Source organism: Calonectris borealis, chromosome 3 (genome assembly GCF_964195595.1).
Source record: "Calonectris borealis chromosome 3, bCalBor7.hap1.2, whole genome shotgun sequence".
Taxonomy (NCBI): Eukaryota; Metazoa; Chordata; class Aves; order Procellariiformes; family Procellariidae; genus Calonectris; species Calonectris borealis.
The window spans coordinates 102,092,959-102,118,223 of record NC_134314.1 but is presented as its reverse complement, the minus strand read 5'-3'; the positions used below and the strand labels follow the sequence as shown (position 1 = coordinate 102,118,223).

The window sequence follows — 25,265 nt, the reverse complement described above, 5'->3', positions numbered from 1 at the left end:
TCATCTGTGTCAAGGTCATGTGCTGCTAAAGTTGCCCTCTTTTCTGAATAGACTGAACGAGGAGTTGGTTTTGGGTGTGCAAGGACTCGGTCGGATTGTGCAGCTCCTCTGTTGCTGTCCTGAAGTTAACAGGAGACTAACCCTCGTTGAAAATCTGCATCAGTTAAAAAGATTTAAACCTGCAGTTACATGCTTATGTGTATCTTGGGTATGTGTGGTGAAATAGGAATGGAATTTAGTCTAAATAGGTAGGATTGTGGCTTGGTTGTGATCTTGATTGCTCTTTCACAGACCACATACCCTTATGTGTGCTGTTTAAATTGCGTGTTGGTCCTGTGGTATTTCAAAAGAGCACTGCCGTGCAGCATCATGTTAGTGTAGTGTTACCTAGCCATCATGTGTGGGGATACTGAGATGAGAGCGACCTGACTGTGCTTTATTTGCAGTTTTCAAGGTGCAGGAGCATGTAGCCCCTTAGACTGCGAACGCTGATCAGAACAACTTATGAATGTAGGAGGAGCCGTGTGTGATAGGTGTGTTCGTGGCTTTGTACAGTCATCAGCTGTATAAAAACTTGGTAATGGTTTTATACAGATTAGCTCTTTGGTAAACCAGAATTTTTTTAAAAAAAGGTTGATATAGTATTTCTTTTTCATGTCTGTGTAGAATTCTGCTAGTGATGACAAGAATGCTGTTAAAGCGTGTTAGGAAGGTGCGCTTCTGGAGGGGACTGGTTGTGATTCTTGATGTTTATCAAAAGTAGCTGTTTTCTTTGGGTTTTATTGTCTGTTGTAACTGGTAGGAGTTCACAGTATGTTGGGTAGATTTTTCTTGTATTATATTTGTGAAATCGGGAAAAACAACATTATTTTTTCTAATAAAGCCAACTGCATGTTCAGCTAAAGGGCTGAATAGTGAAGAATATGTATTACCATTAATATTTTCTCTCATTGGTGCTTTCATGCAATTTATTTTCCTTCTGATCATTATATGCAGGTTTTCAAGAGTATAGTGAACTTACCAAATTTGTCTAATTTGTGTTAGTAGTTTTAATACCCACGGGGTACTGATTGAACAAAGTTCTATGTGGTCACTTTCCATAATGTTGAACCCTTATTGTAGTATAGTCACAGAGAATATTTGGTTTGGTAAAGCAAAGACATTTTATTTTATTTAAATAACGATGTCAGTATTGCCATATGGGATGGGATGGGATTTTCAAACTAGGCATGCAGTGTGAAAACAAAGATCCTCTTGACTTTCGATAGAGCTGATTTTTACTTTTGGTTAGCTAGGAGTCTTTGAAACCTTGCTCTTGAGAGAGGGATATGCTGTTTAGCTGTTAGAGGAAGTAACAGCTTTCTGTAAGTAGTACTAACAGTGCAGTTAAAGCAGAATGCTAATCACTTCATGCTAATGGCTTATTAATTTGTTCTTGCTAATGCACATTTACATTTAAATTTCATGACATAAAATGTCATGTTATTTGCTTAGCATTAAATTGCAAGATCAGTGCTCATGCTGGTGGCTGTACGCAACCGTGAGCAGATGTGCTACTGAATCATGGGAGAAATTATTTTTCTTAAGATGCATAATCACCTCACGAATGCTGATTTTGTCGACGTTTGAGGTAGTTCTCATGATTTGTTTTCCTATTCTCCAGAGAGGTGATACTGGGGGATCCTTATAGTGATGTATCCTCTGGTTCTGCTTCACCCTCACTGTAAGCTAAAGCACAGGAGATTGAAGAAAAAATTTGAGTGAGGCTATGCGGTATAGAGGACAGGATACCCTTTGCTAGTCTAAAGTATAAACCAGTTTCAGAATCAGTGGAGTATAGAAAACTGTCAGGAAAGAGGTTACAGAATCACAGGACAGCTGAGGTGGGAAGGGAGGTCTGGAGATCACCTCATCTGATGTCCTACTCACAGCAGACTTGGCCAGAGCAGGCTGCTCCGGGCTGTGGTCCAGCTGGGTTCCGGGTATCTCCAAGGATGGAGACTCCATAACCTTGCTGGAAGACCTGTGCTGGTATTTGACTACCCTCAGAGTTTAAAAAAAAAAAAAAAAAAAGTTTTTTCTTATGTTTAAATAGACTTTTTTCCTTGTTTCGATTTGTGCCCCTTGTGTCGTGTTCATTCACTGGATACCACTGAGAAGAGTTTGGCTCAGTCTTCTTTACACCCTCCCACCAGATACTTACACACATGGATAAGATTCCCCCATAGCCTTCTGCTCCCCAGGTGGAACAGACCTGGTGCTCTCAGCCTCTTGTATAACAGACGCTCTAGTCCCTTCATTGTCTTAATCATTACAGAGATCTGTATGAGAGCGAGCCTGAAGAATGATTCGTGTGGATCTGGTCAGGGAGAGTAAGTTTCTATTTGGCAAGAAGTAAGATAGAGCAAAATGAATTAAAGCCCAAACTATATTAATAAATTTGAGGGATGAGTATGATAGCAGACTTTTTAAGGGAAGTTGAGAAAAAAACAAGCATGGAACGCACAGTGATCAATTTGATGTAATTAGAAGGTACTGTGAAGATGAGGTTGGATAACGAAATGGAAGCCAGGATACCAAGAGGTTTAGGAAATGCTAGCATCAGTTGATAATTGAACTGGTGGATTAGATGGGATCATTAGAGAGAGAATAAGGGAGGATAAAATGGTCCTGAGAGTTATTGACAGGGAAAGGGAGAAGGTACAGTCTCAGATGACATTCTGAGAGTTACGGTGAATAGGGGAACCAGGATATGCAAACAGAAGCTTCGAGGGAACAGCGGTCGGAGGAAAGAGTGGTGGAACGTGCTTGGTACAGGCAGCACCTGACCGAGTAGGCAGTGCATAAGAGAGTTGGTGGTCATGATATTGTGAGGCTAAAAATGCTCTGTACCCAATGAATGGATGCTTACATTCAGTTTGGCTAATGCAAATTAATTCCCCACCCGTTGTTAAAAGGATTGTCAGAACTGTGTACCATCAATGACAAGTTTGTTTAAGTACACTTCTGAATATTGTTGAGGAGAAGCTGGAAGTAGCCATATTGTCACTAGCAATAGCTAAGAAAGGTATGCTAGAAAATAGTGTTCTTTTTAATGCTTTGTAATGTCTTGGCTATAGTTTTGGTCCTAGCCTGTAACAGCACTGTCATGACCTAAATTTGTTTACCTTTTTGGCTGGTCAGTATTATAGCCACTAATTTGTAACAGTCTTTGTAGGTTCTGTAGTGTTTGGTTATTCCCTCACTGGGATGAGCTGGGAGTAAATTCCTATAGAAGCATTTTAATTGGAGTCTTCAGATTGCATTCAGTGTTGATTTTTTTTTTTTTTTACTACTTTTTTAAATCGTAGAAGTTCTGTTTCATCAGTTTTGTTAATCATTTGTCTTTCTCCAATTTAAAATTCTAAAAAAAACCCTAAATGGTAAAACATTGCATGGGATTTTGTATATCATTACATGTGACTGAATTTGATTTTTGAGATAAATCAGTGGACCTCTGTAGAAGGTGCAGGTTTATTTAAGAACTTTGCCAATAGGAGACATCTGTCAACTTCATAAATTGTATAATAAAAAATATTGAGATATTCTAAATTGGTTTTGTTGTTGAAAGCAATCTTTTGTCTGATACGTATCAAATATCCATCCTCTCCCTTTTTGTTCTAGTTGTCATGGATGATGACGACGATGAATCCTGTCTCCTTGATCTTATTGGGTAAGTTTTCTTAAGCAATTCTTTCAGAAAAGTTGGGAAAAATAATTTTGCAAAATCATCTTCCGGAAGGTGATTCTATCTCAGTATTGTCTCAAGACTAAGTGACTTGCAAATGAAATGAGTAGCTATGCTTCACTTCCTCCATGTGGAGATGTGTGTATCACAAAGCCTTCCATCCCAGTGTATGCTAGCTGACAGTCCACTTGCTGGCATTCTCCTCAAGAGGAGCTAAGGAGTGAGTGTGCCTGGAGGTTGGATTCTCTTCTCAGCTAGTGGTAATATCAGGTCAGTGTTGAAGCACGTTACTAGGGATGTTGTTACAAACTTCATTGCGAAGAACTGATTTTTTTGATTAAGGTAAAAATAAAGATCTCAATTTTTTGAGTAATGGAACTAGATACTTTATTAATACTATGCTTGTATTTTAAAGGGAAAAGTAAAATTATTCTTTTCTTAATTATAAATACTTAATTTCTACTAATAACATGCATCTGCATAAAAATGTTAGAAAAATAGAATTGCTACTCAGTACTGTTAAGTATTCACAACAAACAAGAATTTATGAGCAAGTCTTTTCATAGAATCATAGAATCATTAAGGTTGGAAAAGACCTCTAAGATCATCGAGTCCAACCGTCAACCCAACACCACCATACCCACTACACCATGTCCCTAAGCGCCTCATCTACACTTCTTTTAAATACTTCCAGGGATGGTGACTCCACCACTTCCCTGGGCAGCCTGTTCCAAGGCCTGACCACTCTTTCAGTAAAGAAATTTCTCCTAATGTCCAATCTAAACCTCCCTTGGTGCAACTTGAGGCCATTTCCTCTCGTCCTATCGCTAGTTACTTGGGAGAAGAGACCAACACCCACCTCGCTACAACCTCCTTCCAGGTAGTTGTAGAGCGCAATGAGGTCTCCCCTCAGCCTCCTCTTCTCCAGGCTAAACAACCCCAGTTCCCTCAGTTGCTCCTCATAAGACTTGTGCTCCAGGCCCTTCACCAGCTTCGTTGCCCTCCTCTGGACACGCTCCAGCACCTCCATGTCCTTCTTGTAGTGAGGGGCCCAAAACTGAACACAGGATTCGAGGTGCGGCCTCGCCAGTGCCGAGTACAGGGGCATAATCACCTCCCTGCTCCTGCTGGCCACACTATTTCTGGCCTTCTTGGCCACGTGGGCACACTGCCGGCTCATGTTCAGCCAGCTGTCAGTCAGCACCCCAGGTCCTTTTCCTCTGGGCAGCTTTCCAGCCACTGTCCCCCAAGCCTGTAGCATTGCCTGGGGTTGTTGTGGCCCAAGTGCAGGACCCGGCACTTGGCCTTGTTGAACCTCATACAGTTGGCCTCGGCCCATCGATCCAGCCTGTCCAGGTCCCTCTGCAGAGCCTTCCTACCCTCCAGCAGACCAACTCTCCCGCCCAGCTTGGTGTCGTCTGCAAACTTACCGAGGGAGCACTCGATCCCCTCGTCCCAGATCATTGATAAAGATACTGAACAAGACCGGCCCCAGTATTGAGCCCTGGGGAACACCACTCATGACCGGCTGCCAACTGGATTTAACTCCGTTAACTCTTGCTCAAAGACACTTGATTTTAATAAAATTGGGGATTTTAAATGGTCCTTTTTTTTTTTTTTTGGTTTTTTTTCCATTACAGCTCTATTTGGAGGTTTATAATTCCATATGGGAATCTCAAAAGATAATTAGGATAGCTGAAGCATGAACAAGATTTTTGTGGATTGTATATGCGACAAGTTACCTTCCTTTGTCTAACATTCGTGATCAGTATTCAAGGATAGATAATATGCTATAATGCATTTAAAACAAGAAGAAAATCAAACATTTAATATATGATACTTTGTTCAAACTCTGCCAGAAATTAGTACGACATCAGTCTCATAGCAGCTATCAAAAGATCGTCTCCGCTTCATACTAGAATTTTTTGCTGTCTTAAATGTAGTAAATAAATAGGCGTTTTGCCTTTCTCACGCACTCAAAGCTTCCAGCAAAACGAGTAAGAACTTTAACTTCAGAAAAAACAAAATATCACAACAGTGGCTGCTTTAATTTGGGGGTTACTCTGTGGATGCTATAGCAAAAGCATTGTCAGTAATGGCTCACGGTAATGTTCCGTGAAGTATACTGTGCAAGATTACTGATTGTAGCCATATGAAAAAATATCCTGCTTGAAACATAAAGATGATAATTGACTGCATGGGACAATTAAGTGCCCTGTCATGAGCATGAATCACGAGGATCCTGGTACAAGTTCACAGGTGGTTCAGAAAATGAAGTGCTCTTTATACAGATGAGTGTTTGTATGAAAAATTACAGTGTTCTTCCTGCTGCTGGCAGCAATTACTGTCTTAAGCATCTAGAAGAATGGAAAACAGCATTTTTTTTTCCATCTGAGCTTTGATTTTGGTAAGTGCCTTCTAAAATTCCTTACTAAAGGCAATATTTAAGGTGATGAAGTGTTCTTCATTTTTATTTACATTTTTCATTATTTAAAGCCACTGAGTGTAATTAGTATTAAACGGCCTGGTTATTTATCAATAAAACTCATAAGCGTGATAGAGCCCTATATGAGATCATGTGTTCTGTTCTCCTTAATTCTTGAAATTTAATGTAATCTACTATGAAAATGACATTTTCGTTGGAAAATATATGTAACCACTTCTATGTGGTAAGCATAATTATACCATAAAGTCCCTGCCAAGTACTGTCGATTTAACACGTCTTTTGTAAACATGTGAATGCAGTTTGTTTTCTAAATGAAAAAAAAAGGAATAGAGGTGTATTTGTGTATTGTGTATTTTGTGTATTTGTAGTCTTTTAGAAGACTAGTTGTGAACCTGAAAGATCTTTAACTTGTTCCCTCTTTATTTTCTAGGATGATCAAGAGGGAAGGAGAGAATTAATATTTTTTTACATGAGAATCTCCTGCTTCTCAAAAATGTTTTATTATTACTTGTTAATCAATAAAGATGTTTTAAAATCAAAAAACACCATGTCATTTTACTCTTCTTGTTAACGGACATGTTGGGATATGCTGTGTAATTGTATTAAAATAATCCCGTGTAACACAACCTTTTAATGTTTTTTACTTGGTCTGTATGTACAGTTACGTTAATGTATTTTTGATTTGTTTGAATTTCCAACATTCATTCTGTCAGACCACATTATTAATCTGAGTTTTATTCAGTGGTAGTGCTAAGTTAATGAAATATACTGAAATTGTATTTCATCATATTTAATAATTTATTTCTGTGGTTGATTTCACTTGGAAAAGGTGCCGCTTTTTTCTCCCAGTGAAGGGACTGTGGCAAGCATAAGTGTTTGTTAACTTATGTTAAGAGTGGCAGAAAACAGGTTAAAGATTCAGGTTTTTCAATGGGGTATTTTTGTTAACTTACGTTAAGGGTGGCAGAAAACATGTTAAAGATTCAGGTTTGTAAATACCGTATTGACTTAGACACTAGCTAAACAGGCAGAATACATAGTTCATCTCTGTAGAAGAGATGGTACCTGTTGTAGTTCTCATGTTACTTGGTCGTTTTTTCCTTAGGTTTTGTATTATGTGCTGTCATAAAATGCTGTTTGTTTTAAGACAATATGAGTAATACTGTCATAAAGGGAAGTAAAGTAGAATGTAACTAAAATTTTGTGATGAACATAGTTTATTGCTTGAAATGCCTTGGTACAATGACAGCAAATACAATCAACAGCTGAAAATTGTGCTGATACAGAAACACAGATCCTCAGATGGTATAAACTTTCAGCTTTGCATTGCAGTCAGTGAAAGAAATGTGTTTTTACTATAAACCTGATTTATATGAATACAGTATCTGGCTTAGTTAAATTAGCCTCATTAGCAGAAAGGGCTTCCTAAAAGTGGTAACTCTTTTTTTTTCCCCCCCCTGCTTAAGGGACCCACAGGCGCTGAATTATTTTCTACATGGACCTAGTAGTAAATCTGTAAGTAGCATTCCTGTGTATTAGACATACATAAGCTTCGTTGAGTATATTATTTTTAAACATGATTTTTGTCTTTTACCAGAGCAATGAAGACTTAACTAATGCAGAATATTCTGTAGCCAACTCAAATTCAATTTTCGCCAACTCCAATGTAAGTGGTCAGGAGATAAATTATATTTGTATTGAGATTGCATGCTTCTGTTGTGGCTTTATTTGGCTTTTATAAAACTGAATGAAGTAGATGTGGGTTTGACCCTTTTCATATGAAAATTCCAAATGCTAACATAGAACCACTTCATGCTGTTAATATTTTAAGTATTTAGTTGTTTTTCAGTGGGGAATTAATCAAAAGATACTGCACTGTTGGACTGTGTTTCGTAAAGACGTAAACCAGCTTGCTGAGGAGTGAAAATATTCTCTGGTGTAATTCTCTCCAGTAAACTGGACGTATAATTTTAGTGATTGTAGATGTAGTAGTGCTCAAATGTAGACCTTAAAAGTTAGTCATTCATACTTTTCCTATGTATGTTACATGTTAGGATGATTTTATTTCTTATTTCTAAGTAGAATCTGAGCTAGCAATTTTTTTAAATTAATGAATGGGGGTTTTTTGTTCTTCAGACTGAATAGCTAGCTTGGGATGTTTCCTTCCTGTAACTTCAGTGTTAGGGAAGTCACTTTACATTCATTAGGTGTTGCAAGTAGTCTTCAGTATTCTTTCTTTGCCAGGAGTGTATTGCAGCCCTGGACCAAGTTTTACCCAGTGAGGTTGTGGAATCCCCATCCTTGGAGATAAAGCCAAGGCTGATCTGCTCTAATGCTGGCAGTAGTCCTGCTTTGAGTAGAAGGTTGGACTAGATGACTTCCAGAGATCCCTTCTGACCCATGTTTCTTTGATTTCATTGCTGTGTTTTTTAAAAAAACCTGAATTCTTCATCCCACAATTTAGTTATTTGAATACATAGAGTAGGGTTTCCTTGGTAATTCCTCTTTCTGTTGTAGTATTGTTTTGACTCTGTCCCATGTTCTAACAGATACGTGGATATGCTTGTAGGTGTGTAGGGCTGTTAAATAATTGGCTTAAATAAATCCTGAAAACTGTTTATCTGTGCGTAGAGAACTAGTGACTTTTCTGTAGCCACAGCAGTGTGAAGTGTTTGCCCTGTCCTTCCCTTCCAATATCATTATTAAATATTGTAGAAGAAACGTATGTTGAGTGACAGTTCTTTTTCCAGATAAGCTGGTTGAGATAATGGTGGGAGAGTGGGGTACCAACAGTAATAGGGTGTGCCCAATTTTCAGCTAATCAGGAACAGTGGTTTCAACTTGGTACCAGCCTAGCCATTATTGGATAGCAGCTTCCTGTATGCAACATGGCAGGAGTGGGTTTTGAGGACTCATCCTAAGAAAAATGAGGTTATGGGGAAAAAAGGGTGACATATGACATGCACTTGTCATAGCCTAGACTTCCTGGTTGTTCTTTGTAGAGATTCTTCTGATAAGCACGAGTTAGGGGGGCAGGAGTCAGGAGTGTATTTCTGGTGTATTTTCAGAAAGTGAATTTTTGGAGTAATTTTGAGAGGGGGTGGGAGATTCTGGGCAAGGTGGGATTGTTGCATAGGAAGTAGCAGTTGGGAGAAACAAAAATACTTGGTGAAAGCCAAAAGAGCTTTCTGGTATATGAGATTGCGGGTGTAGGTTATCTAGAAGGCAGGTGATCAGAGGAGCAGGAATTTCTAGTGTTCCTAAGATGGCTTACTGTATTTTCATTCTCCAGCACTTGTTCCTCTCGTGCTCTGTTCTCATCCTTTTGTATCTTCATAGTGAATACCAATGCCATCTTTTCTTCCCTCCCTCCCTCACATGAGAGCCCTTTGCTGACCTAAGTGAAGAACGACTTGATTGCAAAGATAGATTCTTATAGTGCGTTGTGAAGGAACAAGGAATATCTAAAATATAAATAAATAGATGGTTTCACAGTCCCTACTTATAATGTAAGATACCTGAAAAGTCAAAAGCTTCTGAGCTTTTTGTTAAATTTTTGAAGATACTGAAAGTTCTGGTTTTGTATGTAGTCAGAATTGCTACCACGAAGTAGGATTGACTGTCTTGATGCCTGTCTCATGCCTTTCAGTGGCAGAGTTTACAAATTCAGTGTCAAGGGTTCAATGCTTCAGCTGGTAAGCACGCTTAGCCGACACCTAACGCAAACAAGATTAAGTTCCTCCTGACTGAAGGAGAAGAAAGCAGTGTCCACTCTTCCCCTCTCCCCCCCCGCCCCGAGTTGAATGATTGCATACCACCTCTGCTGATTCCAGGTTTGTTTTCTTGGGTGGTCGTCAGTCTCTGTTATAACCCTCATGAGAAGGTTCCTTAGCCATTGCCCTATTACCTGGGTAGTACTCATTGACTGCTTCCACCTTCCTATTATAGTAGAGCAGCTTCAGAGAGCAGAATATTCACGGAGCCAGTGAGAATAAGGCTCTTGTTGGTAAACAGATTCATGAAGTTGCAGAGGGACTAATTTCTTGTTGAAGTGAGTATGGTGTTCTGCGTGGTTGTTCTGAGTCTGGGCAGCAGTGATTCAGATGTTAACTTGGAAGGTCCCTGGTTCCAGTTTATGCACATGAAATTGTTTTTGGATGTTAAGCAGTCCTGGGAGCAGGGAATGAAACTTGGGATTCTTCATTCCAGTGGGAGCGTTTGAAGTTATTAATCTTGATTGCATGTAATATTATTTATTATTACTATTGCTGTTAGTAGTAGTGGTAATAGTTGTATTAGTACTAACTGGAACAGCATTAACTGGAGCCTCTAAGTTACATATTCATGAAAGATTTCAGATTGGTCATTGTCACTGGCGACAAGTTACAGATGCAATAAGGAATTCTCCACAAGAACCTGACAGTTATGAGTCCTAATAACACCCTGGATAGTGGCTCCTTTTTGCTTTGCCTGATGGTAGCTAGGTACAGTTGAGAACCTTATTTGTAATTTTAGGTGTTCATGAGATGCAGTCATCAAGACATTTAAGTACTAGTTTAATTCCATCTGTTACCATTAAATGTAGAAAAGTTTACTGTAATTTTATAATTGTATTTTGAAAATACTTTACTGAATTTTAAGAACAATTTCTTAATATTTTAAAACATGACCGAAGTCTCATAGACTACACAAGCTGATTCAGGAACAGATTGGGGTAAAATTCTGAATAAATATGCCTGGGGAACTGAAGTTAAGGTGGCGTCATTCTCGCATAATCATGGCTTGCAGCATCTTCACACTGTTTATATGAGGTGAAAACAAGTGTCTATGACCTTCAAGGGGTGAAGCTTGGGGTATGAAGGTGACTGATAATTTCACACCCACATTTTGCATTTGTCCTGACCTGAAAAGAAACTGGATGTTGTCTCTGAATAGTTGAGATACGATTTTGCAATTTAGAAAGATGTACTCTAACTTAAAACTATTGTAAGTAGTATTATGCATTTAAATTTGTCATTCCACATGTAGAAACCTGGTACTTGTGTTGTTCAGAGTTTCTGGACATAGTTTTGTTTTAGGAAAATTTTATTGACAGTAGACCAGAGTAAAGTAGGTTCTGATTTTCCTTGTCACAGTAGTTACGGATGTAGATTTGAAGGATTTTTTCATTCAAAGTGCCACTTAATATTTGCTGTAGTTTCAGTGTTTATAGTTCTCCATAATATTTTTGCTAGCATAAACACAAAGTCTCTAGCATTGTTTCTTATTGCTTTGTTTGTAAAATTTTTCTAAACAAAGAATTAGTGTAATTCCTTAACTTTATGAAATGGTCACTAGTTTGCACTGTGTGACTATAGAAATATTGGTAGGAATTTGGAGATGAATCTCATTTGCTAGACGAAGTCAGTGAAAGAGCAGCTTTCTCCTGCCTTTTCCCTGCTACTGCTGTTGCTACTGAAACCTTGCCCCAAATTGAGTTACAGTGGAGGTCTTTTCACTCCTCCTTTCTTTTATCCTTTTGTCCATACAGTGCTCAGCTTGAGGAAGGGAAAATGGTACTTCAAGAGCATATCACATCCTCTTGAAACAGTGCAGCTGCAGAGCTGAGTGCTGTGGAATTGGGAGATTTGAGAAATGAAAGGAGAGTAGTGTCTCCAGCAGTCTGTTACAAGGGCATGAGTGGGATGTGACGCACATGTTTATGCTGGCCCACAGTATGGGATGAACGTCACCTTATATACATACTATGTAACGAATATAATTTTGTAAAGAAAGTCTGCTTGCATGAAAAAAAGCTTGATGGGGAAACAAGGTAGAGCTTGGAATTTCTGAAAATGATTTATTTCTTGTTTTGCATTTCAGAACACTGATCCTAAGTCGTCTGTAAAAGGTGTAAGCAGTCAGCTTGGAGAGGGGCCTAGTGATGGACTGCAGCTGTCCAGTAGCCTTCAGTTTCTTGAAGATGAACTTGTATCTTCTCCTTTACCTGATCTTACTGAGGATCAGCCTTTTGATATTCTTCAGAAGTCCTTGCAGGAGGCCAATATTACTGAACAGACTTTGGCAGAAGAGGCATATTTGGATGCCAGTGTAGGTTCTAGCCAACAGTTTGCACAAGCTCAGCTTCATCCTTCTTCATCAGCATCCTTTACTCAGGCTTCTAATGTTTCTAATTACTCAGGTCAGACGTTGCAACCTATAGGAGTTACTCAAGTGGTACAGCAACCTGTTGGAGCATCTTTTGCAAGCAATACAGTCGGTGTGCAACATGGCTTTATGCAACATGTCGGAATTAGTGTTCCCAGCCAGCATTTGTCTAATAGCAGCCAGATTAGTGGTTCTGGGCAGATACAGCTAATTGGTTCATTTAGTAATCAACCTTCCATGATGACCATTAATAACCTTGATGGATCTCAGATAATACTGAAAGGCAATGGTCAACAAACACCTGCAAACATGAGTAGTGGCCTCTTGGTTCATAGACAAACTCCAAATGGTAACTCACTGTTTGGTAACTCAAATTCAAGTCCAGTAGCACAACCTGTAACTGTTCCATTTAACAGCACAAATTTTCAGACATCATTGCCTGTCCATAATATCATCATTCAAAGGGGTTTGGCACCAAACTCTAACAAAGTTCCCATTAATATCCAACCAAAGCCTATCCAGATGGGTCAGCAGACTGCTTACAATGTGAATAACTTGGGAATACAGCAACATCATGTACAGCAAGGGATTCCGTTTGCTTCTGCAAACTCACCTCAGAGTTCAGTAGTTGGTCCTCATATGTCTGTTAATATTGTTAATCAACAAAATACAAGAAAATCAGTTACACCTCAGACAGTTAGCAATGCTGGAGGTAGTATTGTTATCCATTCTCCTATGGGACAGCCTCATGCACCTCAAAACCAGTTTCTCATACCTACAAGTTTGTCTGTTAATTCTAATTCAGTTCATCATGTCCAGGCCATAAATGGACAACTTCTTCAGACTCAGCCTTCCCAGCTGGTTCCTAGCCAAGTGTCTGCTGAGCATGTAATGCTCAACAGGAACTCTACAAACATGCTAAGAGCCAACCAGTCGTATTCAGGACAGATGCTGAATAATCAGAACACAGCTGTTCAGCTTGTTTCCGGCCAGACATTCACAGCTCCTGGAAACCAAGTTATAGTAAATCACGGAACTTCACAAATTGTTGGTGGACAGGTGCCACTGCAGCAGGCGTCACCAACAGTGTTGCATTTGTCACCCAGTCAAGCTAATGTTTCTCAAGGTAGATCGAGTTTTACTACAATGTCACCTGGGCAGTCTACAGTCTCAAATATGTCAGCTTCTAATCGATTTGCTGTTGCAAGTTCTTCTGGTTCAGTACATTCTAGCTTGGGACCATCAGTTCAGTCTGTCGCATCAGGAGGAAACTTTACTGGAGATCAGCTCACGCAGAACAGAACTCAAGTTCCTGTCAGTGCATCGCATCGTCTTCCAGCATCCTCTTCCAAATCTATCAGCACCTTTAGTCACACGTCAGTTGGAGTGACACAACAACAGTTTGCTTTTGGTCAGGTATGAAATCTGCTTGAGAATGTAGCCAAAGAAATGCTTTTAAGCTATGCTAAAATCTGCTTAGCAAAGTATTAAAGTTGGTATTAATGCAGAGAACATTAATTTTGCTAGTTTGTATTGTTAAAAATACTGTGGAAACTGCTGAAAATTAGTGTAACCCAGAGACGTCATTTCACTCAGTATTTTCTAAAGTCTATCCCCGAATGAATGAGTCTCACTTTTATTAATTCAGAAGATTTTGTTGGTGATCTATAGTAATATTTTCAGAACTCTTAGCACTGATCTATTCTACTCCCATTTAAAGGAATGGACATTGTAAGATTATACGACTATGAGCTCTCCTGAAAATCTTACTGTAGAGCTAGATGTAAAGGCTCGGGTACTTCTTAGCACTTAACAAGTCTTTTGACCTCACTAAAAACTATGCATGTGTTTTCAAGGTTTGACCTACTCAAATTCGGATGAAAAGGTTTCTTGAGTTTCTCTTTGTTATTTACCATACAAAATTAATCTGTTAAAACTTAACCTTTTTGGCATTTTGCCCACTGTAGTTGTGTGTGTCTGGAGCAGTTAGAAGCTTTCAAATTTGAAGCAAAGACAAGACAAGAAGATTTCTTAGAATCCTTAAGAGAAAATACCTTTTAAAGCAGTTTGTAAAAGCATAACATTTAAAAAACATTTTCTCTTAAGAAGAGGTCTACTTAGATAATAATTAAAAAAAATTTCTGAACTTACTTTTAAAGTGAGAACTGGTCTTTTTTTGTCCAGTTGATGCAGCTGCAGTATATATTCAACTCAAGCTTGTCTGTTTTCATAAGCGAACTTCCAAACTCTGCCAATATTTAACTCGGTGACTTGTCACACAATTAGCAACAAGCTATTATTCTACTTCTGTCCTTTTTTTGCTTTTGTTTTTTTTTCTTGGTCGTTATAAAATACTGGTAATAACTGTCTCAGTTATTGTACTAATTATCTTAGATCTTTGTCTTTTCCCAAAGGTCTGATGGATTTTTTTAACCAAGACCAAAATGGGCAATGAAATATTGTGTCTTGGAAAATAATGTGTATTTAGAAAATAAGGGCGAACATGTTGCAGAACCACATTTTTAGTCTTCGCCAAAACTGCTAGCATAGGTTGTACCATTTTGTTTGCAGGTGAGTAATTTGAGGCCTGCCTTTCTCTCGCCTCGTGTGACAACGTCTTCCTATTTGTAGGATATGTGCTGGGTCAGTGAGTTTCAGCAGTAATAAAAGCATAATATTTCTTACTGCTGTAAAAGATCATTTTGTTTTTGTGCTGAAATTTCAGAGCTGAAAATGGGAATTACAGAGAACAAATTCTACTGTTTACTAGAATCTTTTTAGTTTGTTTGTACTTGCATTTTAAGTATTGTACTGTATCGTAAACCATGTATCATTTAGTCGCTAAAGACTGGACGGTTTGTTCCACTGTGTATTTTTTCTGTTGTGGAGACAGCTTATTTAGTCATCTTGCATTTTTGAGACTCTGAAAAGCTGAGCTTTCGAAGGGCCACTTGTAGTGGTAAATCATGGTTTTTCTAGAATGTAACTGGTGTGTATTTGTACTGTTAGTGTAATTTCTATTCCTCTCTGATTTACTTTGTAAAATTCTTGCACTTAGGAGGAGTTGAGATGTCTGAAATTTCACCACTTAGAAGTTTGAGGTTGAAAAAGGATGCATAGAGCTGAACTTTAGTTGCCTTTTGTGCTTTTTTCCTCTGTTTGTTAAAGCTTTCAGTAAATATTTGACTGTGGGTTTTTTTTTTTTTAATGTATGTGGCACAGAAAAAAGCTATGAACCAGACATCACCAGTTTCTGCATTGAAGACACAGGATAATTTGAGACAGCCTCAGCTAACAAGTCTTCTGAGCAACACACTATCAGGTCAACTAAGGTCTTTTTAAAATAATTTTCTTAATTTTCTCCAGCAACATAAATTGGTTCTTCTTCGATGTGTCAGACTTGCATTGATGGCTCATGCTGATAGGGTCCTAAAGGTTATCAGAGTTTTATTTTTAGAAGAACGCAAACTAAATTTTTCAGTATTGAATGTGTACTTTTATTTTTCCCAACCATGGCATTTTGTAGAGTGAAAAGTTGAATCTCCACAATAAGCAATTATTTCTCCCCTCTATGAAATCCAAAATTGTACCTTCTTTCTTTTTTTCTAATTTTTTTTTCAGCTTAGGAAAATAAAAATAAGTCATTTTCAAAATATGGACATCTGCTAAAAATTCTATGAAACTTCTAGACCCTCTCTTGTGATGGCTGCTTCAGATACAGAGGAAAGAAAAATAGTGATTACAAGGTTATGTGCAGGCTGTCATCACTCAGTTTGTTTTTGAATGTGTCACTTTCAGTTAGAATAGTTAATGCATTGTTCATGGCAAAATACTGGGCTTTTCAAGCAGCACCATGCTACTGAAAGAACAAAACCAATATATTCAAAACCAGAAAAACGTAGTAACCTTCATGTTCTCTTTGTACATAAGTAACCCTTTTGAATAAGGTCCCATAATCTGCCTGCTTTTTTTTTTCCCTTGTGTACTGTTACGTGCAAGCTGTCCAGGCAATTCTCTACGATCAACACAGTATGGGTTTTTTTTGGGGAAAAAAATAAATTCTTGTGTTGGTTGTAATGTAGCATGGCTGATAAGATGCTGTTTGAATTCCTGAGCACGGCAAATGGAGGAAGTCTGCCCATGTAGAAAATCTAGAAAAAAAATTGATGCTTGCTGTCTAAATACTTTCAGGAGCTCTAGAAGCATTCGGTTTATATGCTTGAGGGAGGGTTAGTATTGAAAAGCTTGATAAAATGTACTGCATAGTTTTCAGTAAATTGTTGGGACACTGTATTTACGGTACTTGAATTTCTTCTTAACATTGCAGTACTATGGTAGGAGATGATTTTTATCTGAGGATTTTTGCAGTTTGCAGCACAAAATATTAGTCCTGTTTCATTTTTATGAGCCAGTTTCTCCACAGGGTAGTTGCACTAATGCTTTTAAGTATATGAGATATGTATCTTTCTCCTAAAAGCTGAAAACTCAAGTAAAATGATCAGGATAGGTACGTGACATTATTCTGTTGCTTAGGATGACAGTCTTTTTAACATATTTTTTATAGGACAGGACTCTGGAGGAAAAGTCATACAGCAATCTCTAGGAACCACACAGCCACAAGAAAAAGTAATAGGATCATCATCAGTTCAACAGAGTATACAGGTAAAGGATACTTTTATTTATATCTTTCCCTTTCCCTTAAAATTTTAGTGGAGTTAAGGATGTTTCAACTCCTTATTGATAATGTAGGGGTCCTTGCTTTTTTTAGAGTATATGAAGTCACTCAAGCTTGTCAAATTCTACCTTGATGTAATAAACATTGAGTATTTTGCAAATTGATATTCTGGATGCTGTTTTGAGATGTAATTCGATAAGTGGAGTTTGACTGTACTGTTCCCTGAAGATAGTTTCATATGACATAGCAATTCTTCATTGAGTTGGACATAAGTTAGACCTGCTCTTATCATTACTTCTTACAAACTCAGCTGTTCTCTAGCTGATTGGGAGGGGATGGTTTGTGAGAAGTAGCAGAAAAATTCCATCTGGTCTTTGTCTGTTTTATTCTTTACTGCACTGTATTCTTTCCCCAGTGTCTTTTTCTTTTTTTTTTTCTTTTTTTAACCACCAGAAGTTCTCCTATATATGGCAGCTATGTACAAAAATTTTTAACTACATCCAGGGTTTGGGACTGGAAGGGGAGGACAGCTTTTTTGGGGAGGGAATACAAGAACGTCTGGAGGGAGGAGACAATTGTTACATTCATGGACTGAGTAGCTGAGGGCAAGAAACAAGGGTTTGAAGTAGGCTTCAAAGTGTGGGCTTTGTTGTGGATGGAACTAAACTACACAATCATGGAAGAAAACAAAGGGGGATCTGATTTAGAATTTTTATTCCTTGCTGTAAATGTATGTGTCAATGTAGTATGACATGAATGTTTTTCCCTGTCTTACTGATGTACAAGTAGAGCAGAAGATACTCACAGTAGTGCTCAGTTATGAGTTCAGCCTGGTTTTGTAATTGTTGGTCAGATGTTCATTCTCCTGTGGTGGTGAATACTTTTTATTCTCTGAAGCTAGAGGCTTTTTGGCCAGCGAGTACCATTACAGTGTGCCTGCTTCATGCTGCTCCTACTTTGCTAAGAAGGATGCTCTGTACCACATGCTTTTTTGTTCCTTCTAACCATGTTGTAGTTTAAAAGAGCTTTCATGCAATCTTTTTTTAAATCATAAGTAACTTTTGCTCTGTGACCAATTTCATTAGTAAGACTAGTTGACTAAAAAAACCCAACAACTTCGTATTAACCAAAGACTCGTTGATCCAGAATGGCTTCTTTGGGAGGATACTTGGATTGCAGTAATGCTTCTCATACAGTAGGAACACGAGCCGTTACCACCTCAGAGAGCGTCACATCTTAGGACAGTGTTCCCCTGAAGAACCTTGGCTTCATGAATGTCTAAGGAAAGGAGAAGATGATGTAGATCTACTTGATGGGTATATCTATAGCATCGACACTAAAACAGAAATCCTAGAACCGCTCTCACCCCCCACCAAGCCACCATGGCTTTTGAGAATTTAAGTACACAACCTTAGCCTGCTTTCCTGACAGATACTCTAATCCATCAAAATCAGGCAAGATGACATCACCTGAGAAATGCAGGGACAGTTCTTCAGAGCAGATTTCTTTGGAAAAGAACCAACCCACCCTTTTCCTGGTGAAGCATATATATGCACTAATTGGAATTTGTCTACAAACAACATTTCAGGCCTTTGGTTTATGTAAGAGAAGTGACTTCCCTATTTCGTTGATACAGTTCCCTTTGAAAATAGGAAATAGTTGAAAGTGTTTATGTGGTGGTTACACTTAGTATTGGTGATATACTTAATTGGCAGAAAGAAATGCTGAAACTTAGGCTTTGCAAAGGAGGGGATGTATTGTAATTTGTCTTTTATTTGAACTTAGGTGGATGGTCATTTAGTTGGACAGAAAAGGCCTGCTGCTAAACAGTTAACTAAAGGAGCTTTGTAAGTCATTTTTCTTTTGTAATTTTATTGCAGATATTTCCCCTAACCTTCATCTCTTTTTAGTTTTTGTCAATGTATAAACTTCTGTTAGAGTATGTGTTAATTATATATCATTAATTTTCCTGGTAGTATTCTACAGCAGTTACAGAAGGATCAAGTGCATGCTGTGACACCAGATAAAAGTCGGTTCAGATCATTAAATGATGCAGTTCAGAGACTCCTTTCATACCATGTGTGCCAAGGATCACTGCCAACAGAGGAAGACTTAAGAAAAGGTAAATTTCTTTTTAAAAATTGGCAATACGTTTGTAATCAGTGTATTGAGAGAATTCTTTATGTAAGTTAGAGCAGTAAGAAAGGGAACATTTTAAAATTTGTGCAGGTTACTGAACCTTCTGCTTACTGAAGAACAGTATTTGAAAGTATACTCTTGTCTTTCTAGTGGACAGTGAATTTGAATCTGTAGCTACACAGCTTCTGAAGAGGACACAGGCTATGCTGAACAAATACAGATGTTTGCTTATAGAAGATGCAATGGTAAGGTGTATAACCCACGTGCATTTTGTGTTCATAGGATGTGATTCAGTTTGTTTAAAAAAAAAAAAAAACATCTACAGGAAGGCAAGAACTAGCATTACAATTCATTTTGTTGATACTATTTATCACCTTACGAAGGTGATAAATACATATGTGAAGGTTTTAGAGATACATGTATATAGTCATTGTACTTGTTATTGCACCAGCAATCTCAGTGGCCAAGCTGCATTTTTAAGTGTACACACATCTTAAAATGTGAAACCCAGTGAAATGAGTTGAATTGTACTTCACATACAGCCTAAGTAAGGGTGCTGTTGTGTATAAGTTCCACAGACATTTAAGACACATGAACTTCCGCTCTCTGATTATACTTTGCTCTTGTGCTGAACAGGCTGTGGTAGTCAGGGAGGTGATTTCTGTGTATTTCTGTGGGTGATAGAGCCTGAAAGAATGTCGAAAAGCTCCATTCAGAAGCCTCCAGCCATATTATAATTGGAGCTAAATCATATTACAGTTTAGGAAATCATTACTTCTCCTTAGAAGCTAGGTGGAGCCTCACATTTTCATCAGAAATGCTTCTGATTTAAGTGCTTTCCTAATCACAGGCGTGAGGTAAAAAGAAAACCGACAAAGTTACTTTAAGAATGTATTTTACAAGGATCAGGAAATGTCACTGTGGCTTCAGACATGCTAGTTTTTACGCCTGGAAAAGTTTCGAATTTGAGTATAATAGACATTTAAATCACTCTGCTTTAGAGACAGGAATGCGTAATACAAGTGTAAGAACTAATTTGGTTTTGGAATCTAGCAGTCCCATTAAAAAAGATACTAACCATCAAATATTTGCAGGTAATTGCAGGTGCAAAGCGGGGGGATGGAGGTTAAAATCTGTTCTTGTAGCATCTGGTACATTGTATGGTAAATCCCATTCAGTCATTTTGAAGAGATTATTTCACATAGTGTTCAGGTTTGGAACTAGTTGCCTGTGTTATGACTTAGTAGCCAGTGAACTTTCTTCTGTGATGGATGGATCCACCTGGCTTGAAGGCAACTCAGCACCAACTAGTTAGAAGGATGGGAGAGAAGTGCAGGGAAGAAACAAGATGATAGGTGGTCCCGTTGCAAGATTTTTGCTGTTTTCTCTCTAAAAGAGAAAGATACTGTATGATGTAAAAAATTGTGGTGTACAGTGGTAAACGTACTCAGTCCTGAAAAGGTGCAGTTCTTACAAGTGGAATAGTAATTCCTTGTTTTAAAATTTTTAACAAATAAAATGTACCATAAAATGTGAATAATATTTTATGGTTGAGATTCAGTTGTGGTTGGGGTCACAGTGAAGATCATTGAGGATGCTGTGACATTGTGAACATTCTCCGCAAATACCTAATGAAAGACATTCTTTTTCTCTGAAGAGTAACTAAGCTATAAATGTTTTGATTTGGTACCAACTTATGAGTTACTACAGAGATGGTTGTTTTTTGTCCTTTTCCTGCAGCGGATAAATCCCTCTGCAGAAATGGTTATGATTGATAGGATGTTTAACCAGGAAGAAAGGGCATCTCTGACCCGGGATAAGCGTCTTGCACTAGTGGATCCTGGTAAGTAATGGTTAACTTCTGAATCTTACAAAAGCAGCGTAAGTACAGAGTGTTTAAAAATAGTTGTGGCCACAGTGAGGCACTGATTGCTAGGGATTCCAGTAATCGAAATACTCAATAAGCAGTTGCAAGTTAAATTTTAATAACTCCCACATTCAGTAATCTAAACACACTGTAAGGTTCAAGGCAGTTATTTGGGGAAAAAATATATTTGGCCTGTTCGGCAGGGAAGTATTTCTGAGTTTCTTTTGACAATAGTCATGACTCCTGCATGGTCTCAATTCTAGTAGGGAAGAATCTATGAGTTTGCTGGCAGTCAGAAAGAACACCGCTGTATGAAGCATGAATACTCTTGTTCATCGTAATGAAGTGTTGCTTTTGGAATGTTATGGCCACTTAAATGGCAGCATTTTTAACCAGACTGCTGTTGAACGTAGCAACTAGAAACACATTATTTGTCTAAGATAACAGTTACTGTTTGTTTAAATGTTCTGCATACTCTGCCTATTTTAAAAGATATTCAGAGGATGTATTGAAGAAGGTATTAGTCTTCTAGATACTATATTTGCATATTTAGAGTGCCAGGAAGTGCCCGTAGTCTGGTTTTACAGTGCACATACATGCGTAGTATGCTGATTAATTTGGTGATAATCACTGGACACAGCAGAACACTTAAGCGTATGTATGTCTCTTAAAGACATGAATCTGTGGCTGTTACTTGAATTTTAATACTCAGAAACTACGTTGGAGTGTCTGTTATTTTGGTGTATAGGTAATCTAAGTAAAATGTTGTTACTTAATTTTCAGATGGTTATCAGGCCGATTTTTGTTGTTCTGCCAAACAATTTGATAAAACACCTGAAGAAGCACAGTCCAGCAAAAGTGACCATCAGTCTAGCAAAACATTACCTTCTCGAAGTCAGACTACCAAAACCCAAGCTAGAGACCGACCAAAATCCAGCTCAGCAGAGTCCACAAATCACAGTAAACTTCCTCTAGTGCCTAACAACATTCTGACATCACAAGAAGAAATAGCTTCTACTAAAAAATCGGAGAGCCTCACTAAAGCTTTAAAGTTTGAAAAGGCTAATTGTTCTTCTGAGAGCCAATATGTGGCCGTTTCTGAAGAAAAGATGGCTGGGAAAGATCTTGCCAAGTCCACTGAGAATTCTTCGAGTTCTGAAGACTTGTCAAAAACTGTCTCAAGAAGCGGTCATGGAACACACAATAAAATATCAAGGAACACAGTTCAATCTTTCTCAAAGATAACGTGTAATAATTCCCTCCAAGACAAAACTCTGAGGAGTTCTCCAAAGAATGAGGTTTTACATCCTGATAACAGGAAAGGCTCTGGTGAACCCCAGCAAGACTTACTGCTCAGTAAGAGTTTAGAAACTACATTTAAAAACATCTTGGAACTTAAAAAAGCTGGGAGACAGCCACAAAACGAGGCAACAAGTAGCAGCTCAGTTGAATTAGAATTTCCTAACTTTTCACCTATTGCTTCACAGGAAAACTGCCTGGAAAAATTTATTCCAGACCACAGTGAAGGTGTTGTAGAAACTGACTCTATTTTAGAAGCAGCTGTAAATAGTATCTTAGAGTGTTAATAGTTACAGTACCATGGACAAGTTATGTTTCTCTTAGCAGAAGCAAATGTGAATGACACCACAAGTACAGCCTGACATGCATTTAAGGTTAACCTTTCTAAACTAGATTCTGTTCTGTGTTTGAGAGCAATACTCATTGTGGTTACAGTGAGATATCCAAGTAAAGTTAATCCTTGTTAGAATGCAGTCTGTTAGGGCCTTACTATTTCAAGTATTATTATGATAGTGCTTTTGATAATTGTGCAGTACTGCAACATAACAAGGTTGCAGGTTGTTAGGCCCTATGTAATACGGTAATATACTGACAATCACAGTCATTTGAAAGGATATATTTATTAAGAAAATGTTTTTAAAGAATGATGGAAGCAACAATTCTCCCCTACCCTTCTCTTCCACAAATCATCAGATTTTTAGTTTTTCTGGAAAACCCACTGTACCTCTATTCAGAAGTAATTATTTGCTTTGTTAATGAATCTGTGTTCTAGGATTCTTAAGTTGGAAGGATATCATCAGTGTGTTTACAAGGCTTCATAATTTAAACTTAAAGTGCTTTTCTATTGCTTTCTGAGCAGAAACTAGTATTTGATGATATATTTGTAGTGGGTAACTTTAGTCTGTGGGATGATATTATATGATCTTAGTCACAGTGGCATGATATGAAGTAATAAATGCTTGACTAAGGAGGGTAGAATGGAAGCCAGTAAATGGCAAACTGTACAGGATGAGGCCATGATAGAGCCATGAATTTATATATATAATACATATATATGTTAACTCTTGAGGAAAAGATTTTGCATTTTATAATTGGATGTAGTCAGCCTTGAGTCTTTCTGAAGTGGTATAAATGTTTTTTTTTGTTGATTCTTTTTTTTAGACCAAGTGTCAAAAGCACTTTTATTTGAAAACTGTTGTGATATTTGTAGCTTATATTTTAAGAGGACATTAGCCTTACTCTGACTAAATTTAAAGGCCAGTGTTTATTTTTGATTTTTTTGCTTTTTGCTGTCAGAGAATGTTAAATCATCCACCGTAGCAGTCATAATTACCAAGATATGTACAGACCAAAGTTGATCAGCAATCCCTTGTTTAAACATATCGAAAAGTGTGTAATTATTAATTCATATTGTAAAGCCAAGTGAAACCATTGCATGGTTTGTATTTGGCTTGCTGTCATGTTGTTAAGATAGAATCTTATTATTTTATTTATTTATTTTAATCTATGACACCTTTTTTTTTTTTTTTTTTTTGCTGCCCATGCTGCTTTTTCCTCGTTTACTTTGGTCATGAGTGCTTTTGTGCACATAAGTACGCTGACATTCGTCACGTGCGTGTAGTACATATGTCTGCTCAGGAGGATATAGCTTTTGTGATTTCTAAGGTATGCTCACGTTCTCCCCCAGACCTTCTCCACAATTTCTTAGAAAAATTACCAGCCATTTTCCAGATGTGCTGATTACAATTTTCATAATAGAGAGGCTCATTGTGATAAGCTGTGGTTGTCAGTCAGATTGCCAGGAAAGAAAACAGGAGGTTTTACTGTCATGTAATTCAGTTCATCTGAATAGCGCAAAAGAAAGCAGAATTAGATCCTTGTGACAGTAGAAGATTACAGTGCAACGCAGTGTTGAGCTACAGTCCACTGTCTGACCACTAAAGGAAACCAAATCTAGAAAGCAATGTGAGAAAGGTGAACTTAATTAAAATTCATCTGCCCTTCAACGTGAATGGAAATATTGGTTTTGTATGTTACTAATTGCCATTTAAAAAAATTGTGCCAATCTTAAAGTACATGTTTGTAAAAACCCAACATTCCCAAGTGTTGTATAAAATACTCAAGGTAATAATAAGTATTGCCAGTTTTAAATTTTTAGTTAGGTGTCCATAGAATAGACTCTCAGGCAGTTAGTTGTTTTCTTATTGGCAAAACTGACAATATAGTCTTCACCTATTGCCTTTTTAGATTTAATAATATGCTCATGGCTGTGTATCCTGATGCATATTTTATTTTATCATTTTGGAAATTTAATCGTTCTAAACTATCTAGGAAGGAGAACAGTAAGTTACACAGCTGTATGTTAACTTGTTAAATTTTTCTTTGATGGGGAAAAATAAGTAAAGTTGCACATTCATTGATCCGCTTGCTTTTTGTACCACCTCAAAATGGGTATGGGGTTTCCAGCCTCTCTACAGCAAATACATAATGAGGGATCAGGCTATGTGTCTTCTAGTGGATCTCATTTGGGGATGGGGGACAATGGCATATAAAAAATGACAAATTACAAAAAGTAATCATGGTTGATTTGGTCAGACACATTTCTCTGAACTACTTACGAGAGGAACCCATTGAACAAGCCTAGCAAGATTAATCTTAGATTGTTAATATTCTGTTGTTCACTCCTTTGAATTCAGTTCTAAAGGAATTCTGGTACGTGGTGAAGCAGTAAATGAAAGAATCGTATTTTTGTTGTGCTTAAAAAAAGTATGAATTTGTTAATCATATGGGCTCAAGTCCAGCAAAGTATTGTGAATGTGCATGACTTTAAACATGTTTTCATTATTTTGCTGGATCAGCATTGTGATTTCAATGTTATTTAATACTGCCTAATATTAAAACAAATTTTAAACTGGCAATTAAGAAAACTATGTTCGTTTTGAAGATTTTAGTATAATTTATCTGT

The 25,265-nt window shown here is 37.7% G+C and overlaps 1 protein-coding gene across 6 annotated transcripts in view; it reads left to right on the top strand.

Moving 5' to 3' along the window:
- The window catches only part of BICRAL (BICRA like chromatin remodeling complex associated protein), a 45,350-nt gene extending 20,318 nt beyond the window's left edge, over nt 1-25,032 (top strand). For 5 of the 6 annotated variants that reach the window (XM_075146950.1, XM_075146954.1, XM_075146951.1 and 2 more), the window contains 11 exons: nt 3,664-3,712; nt 7,640-7,688; nt 7,771-7,839; nt 12,036-13,736; nt 15,543-15,642; nt 16,885-16,982; nt 18,781-18,842; nt 18,972-19,117; nt 19,285-19,379; nt 20,875-20,977; nt 21,785-25,032. In XM_075146950.1, coding sequence (XP_075003051.1) covers nt 3,669-3,712; nt 7,640-7,688; nt 7,771-7,839; nt 12,036-13,736; nt 15,543-15,642; nt 16,885-16,982; nt 18,781-18,842; nt 18,972-19,117; nt 19,285-19,379; nt 20,875-20,977; nt 21,785-22,587 — 3,270 coding nt within the window. In that variant the 5' untranslated portion in view covers nt 3,664-3,668 and the 3' untranslated portion in view covers nt 22,588-25,032. The remainder of the gene's footprint in view (nt 1-3,663; nt 3,713-7,639; nt 7,689-7,770; nt 7,840-12,035; nt 13,737-15,542; nt 15,643-16,884; nt 16,983-18,780; nt 18,843-18,971; nt 19,118-19,284; nt 19,380-20,874; nt 20,978-21,784) is intronic. The other variant, XM_075146955.1, reaches the window with a different exon arrangement.
- The last annotated feature ends 233 nt before the right edge of the window (nt 25,033-25,265 follow it).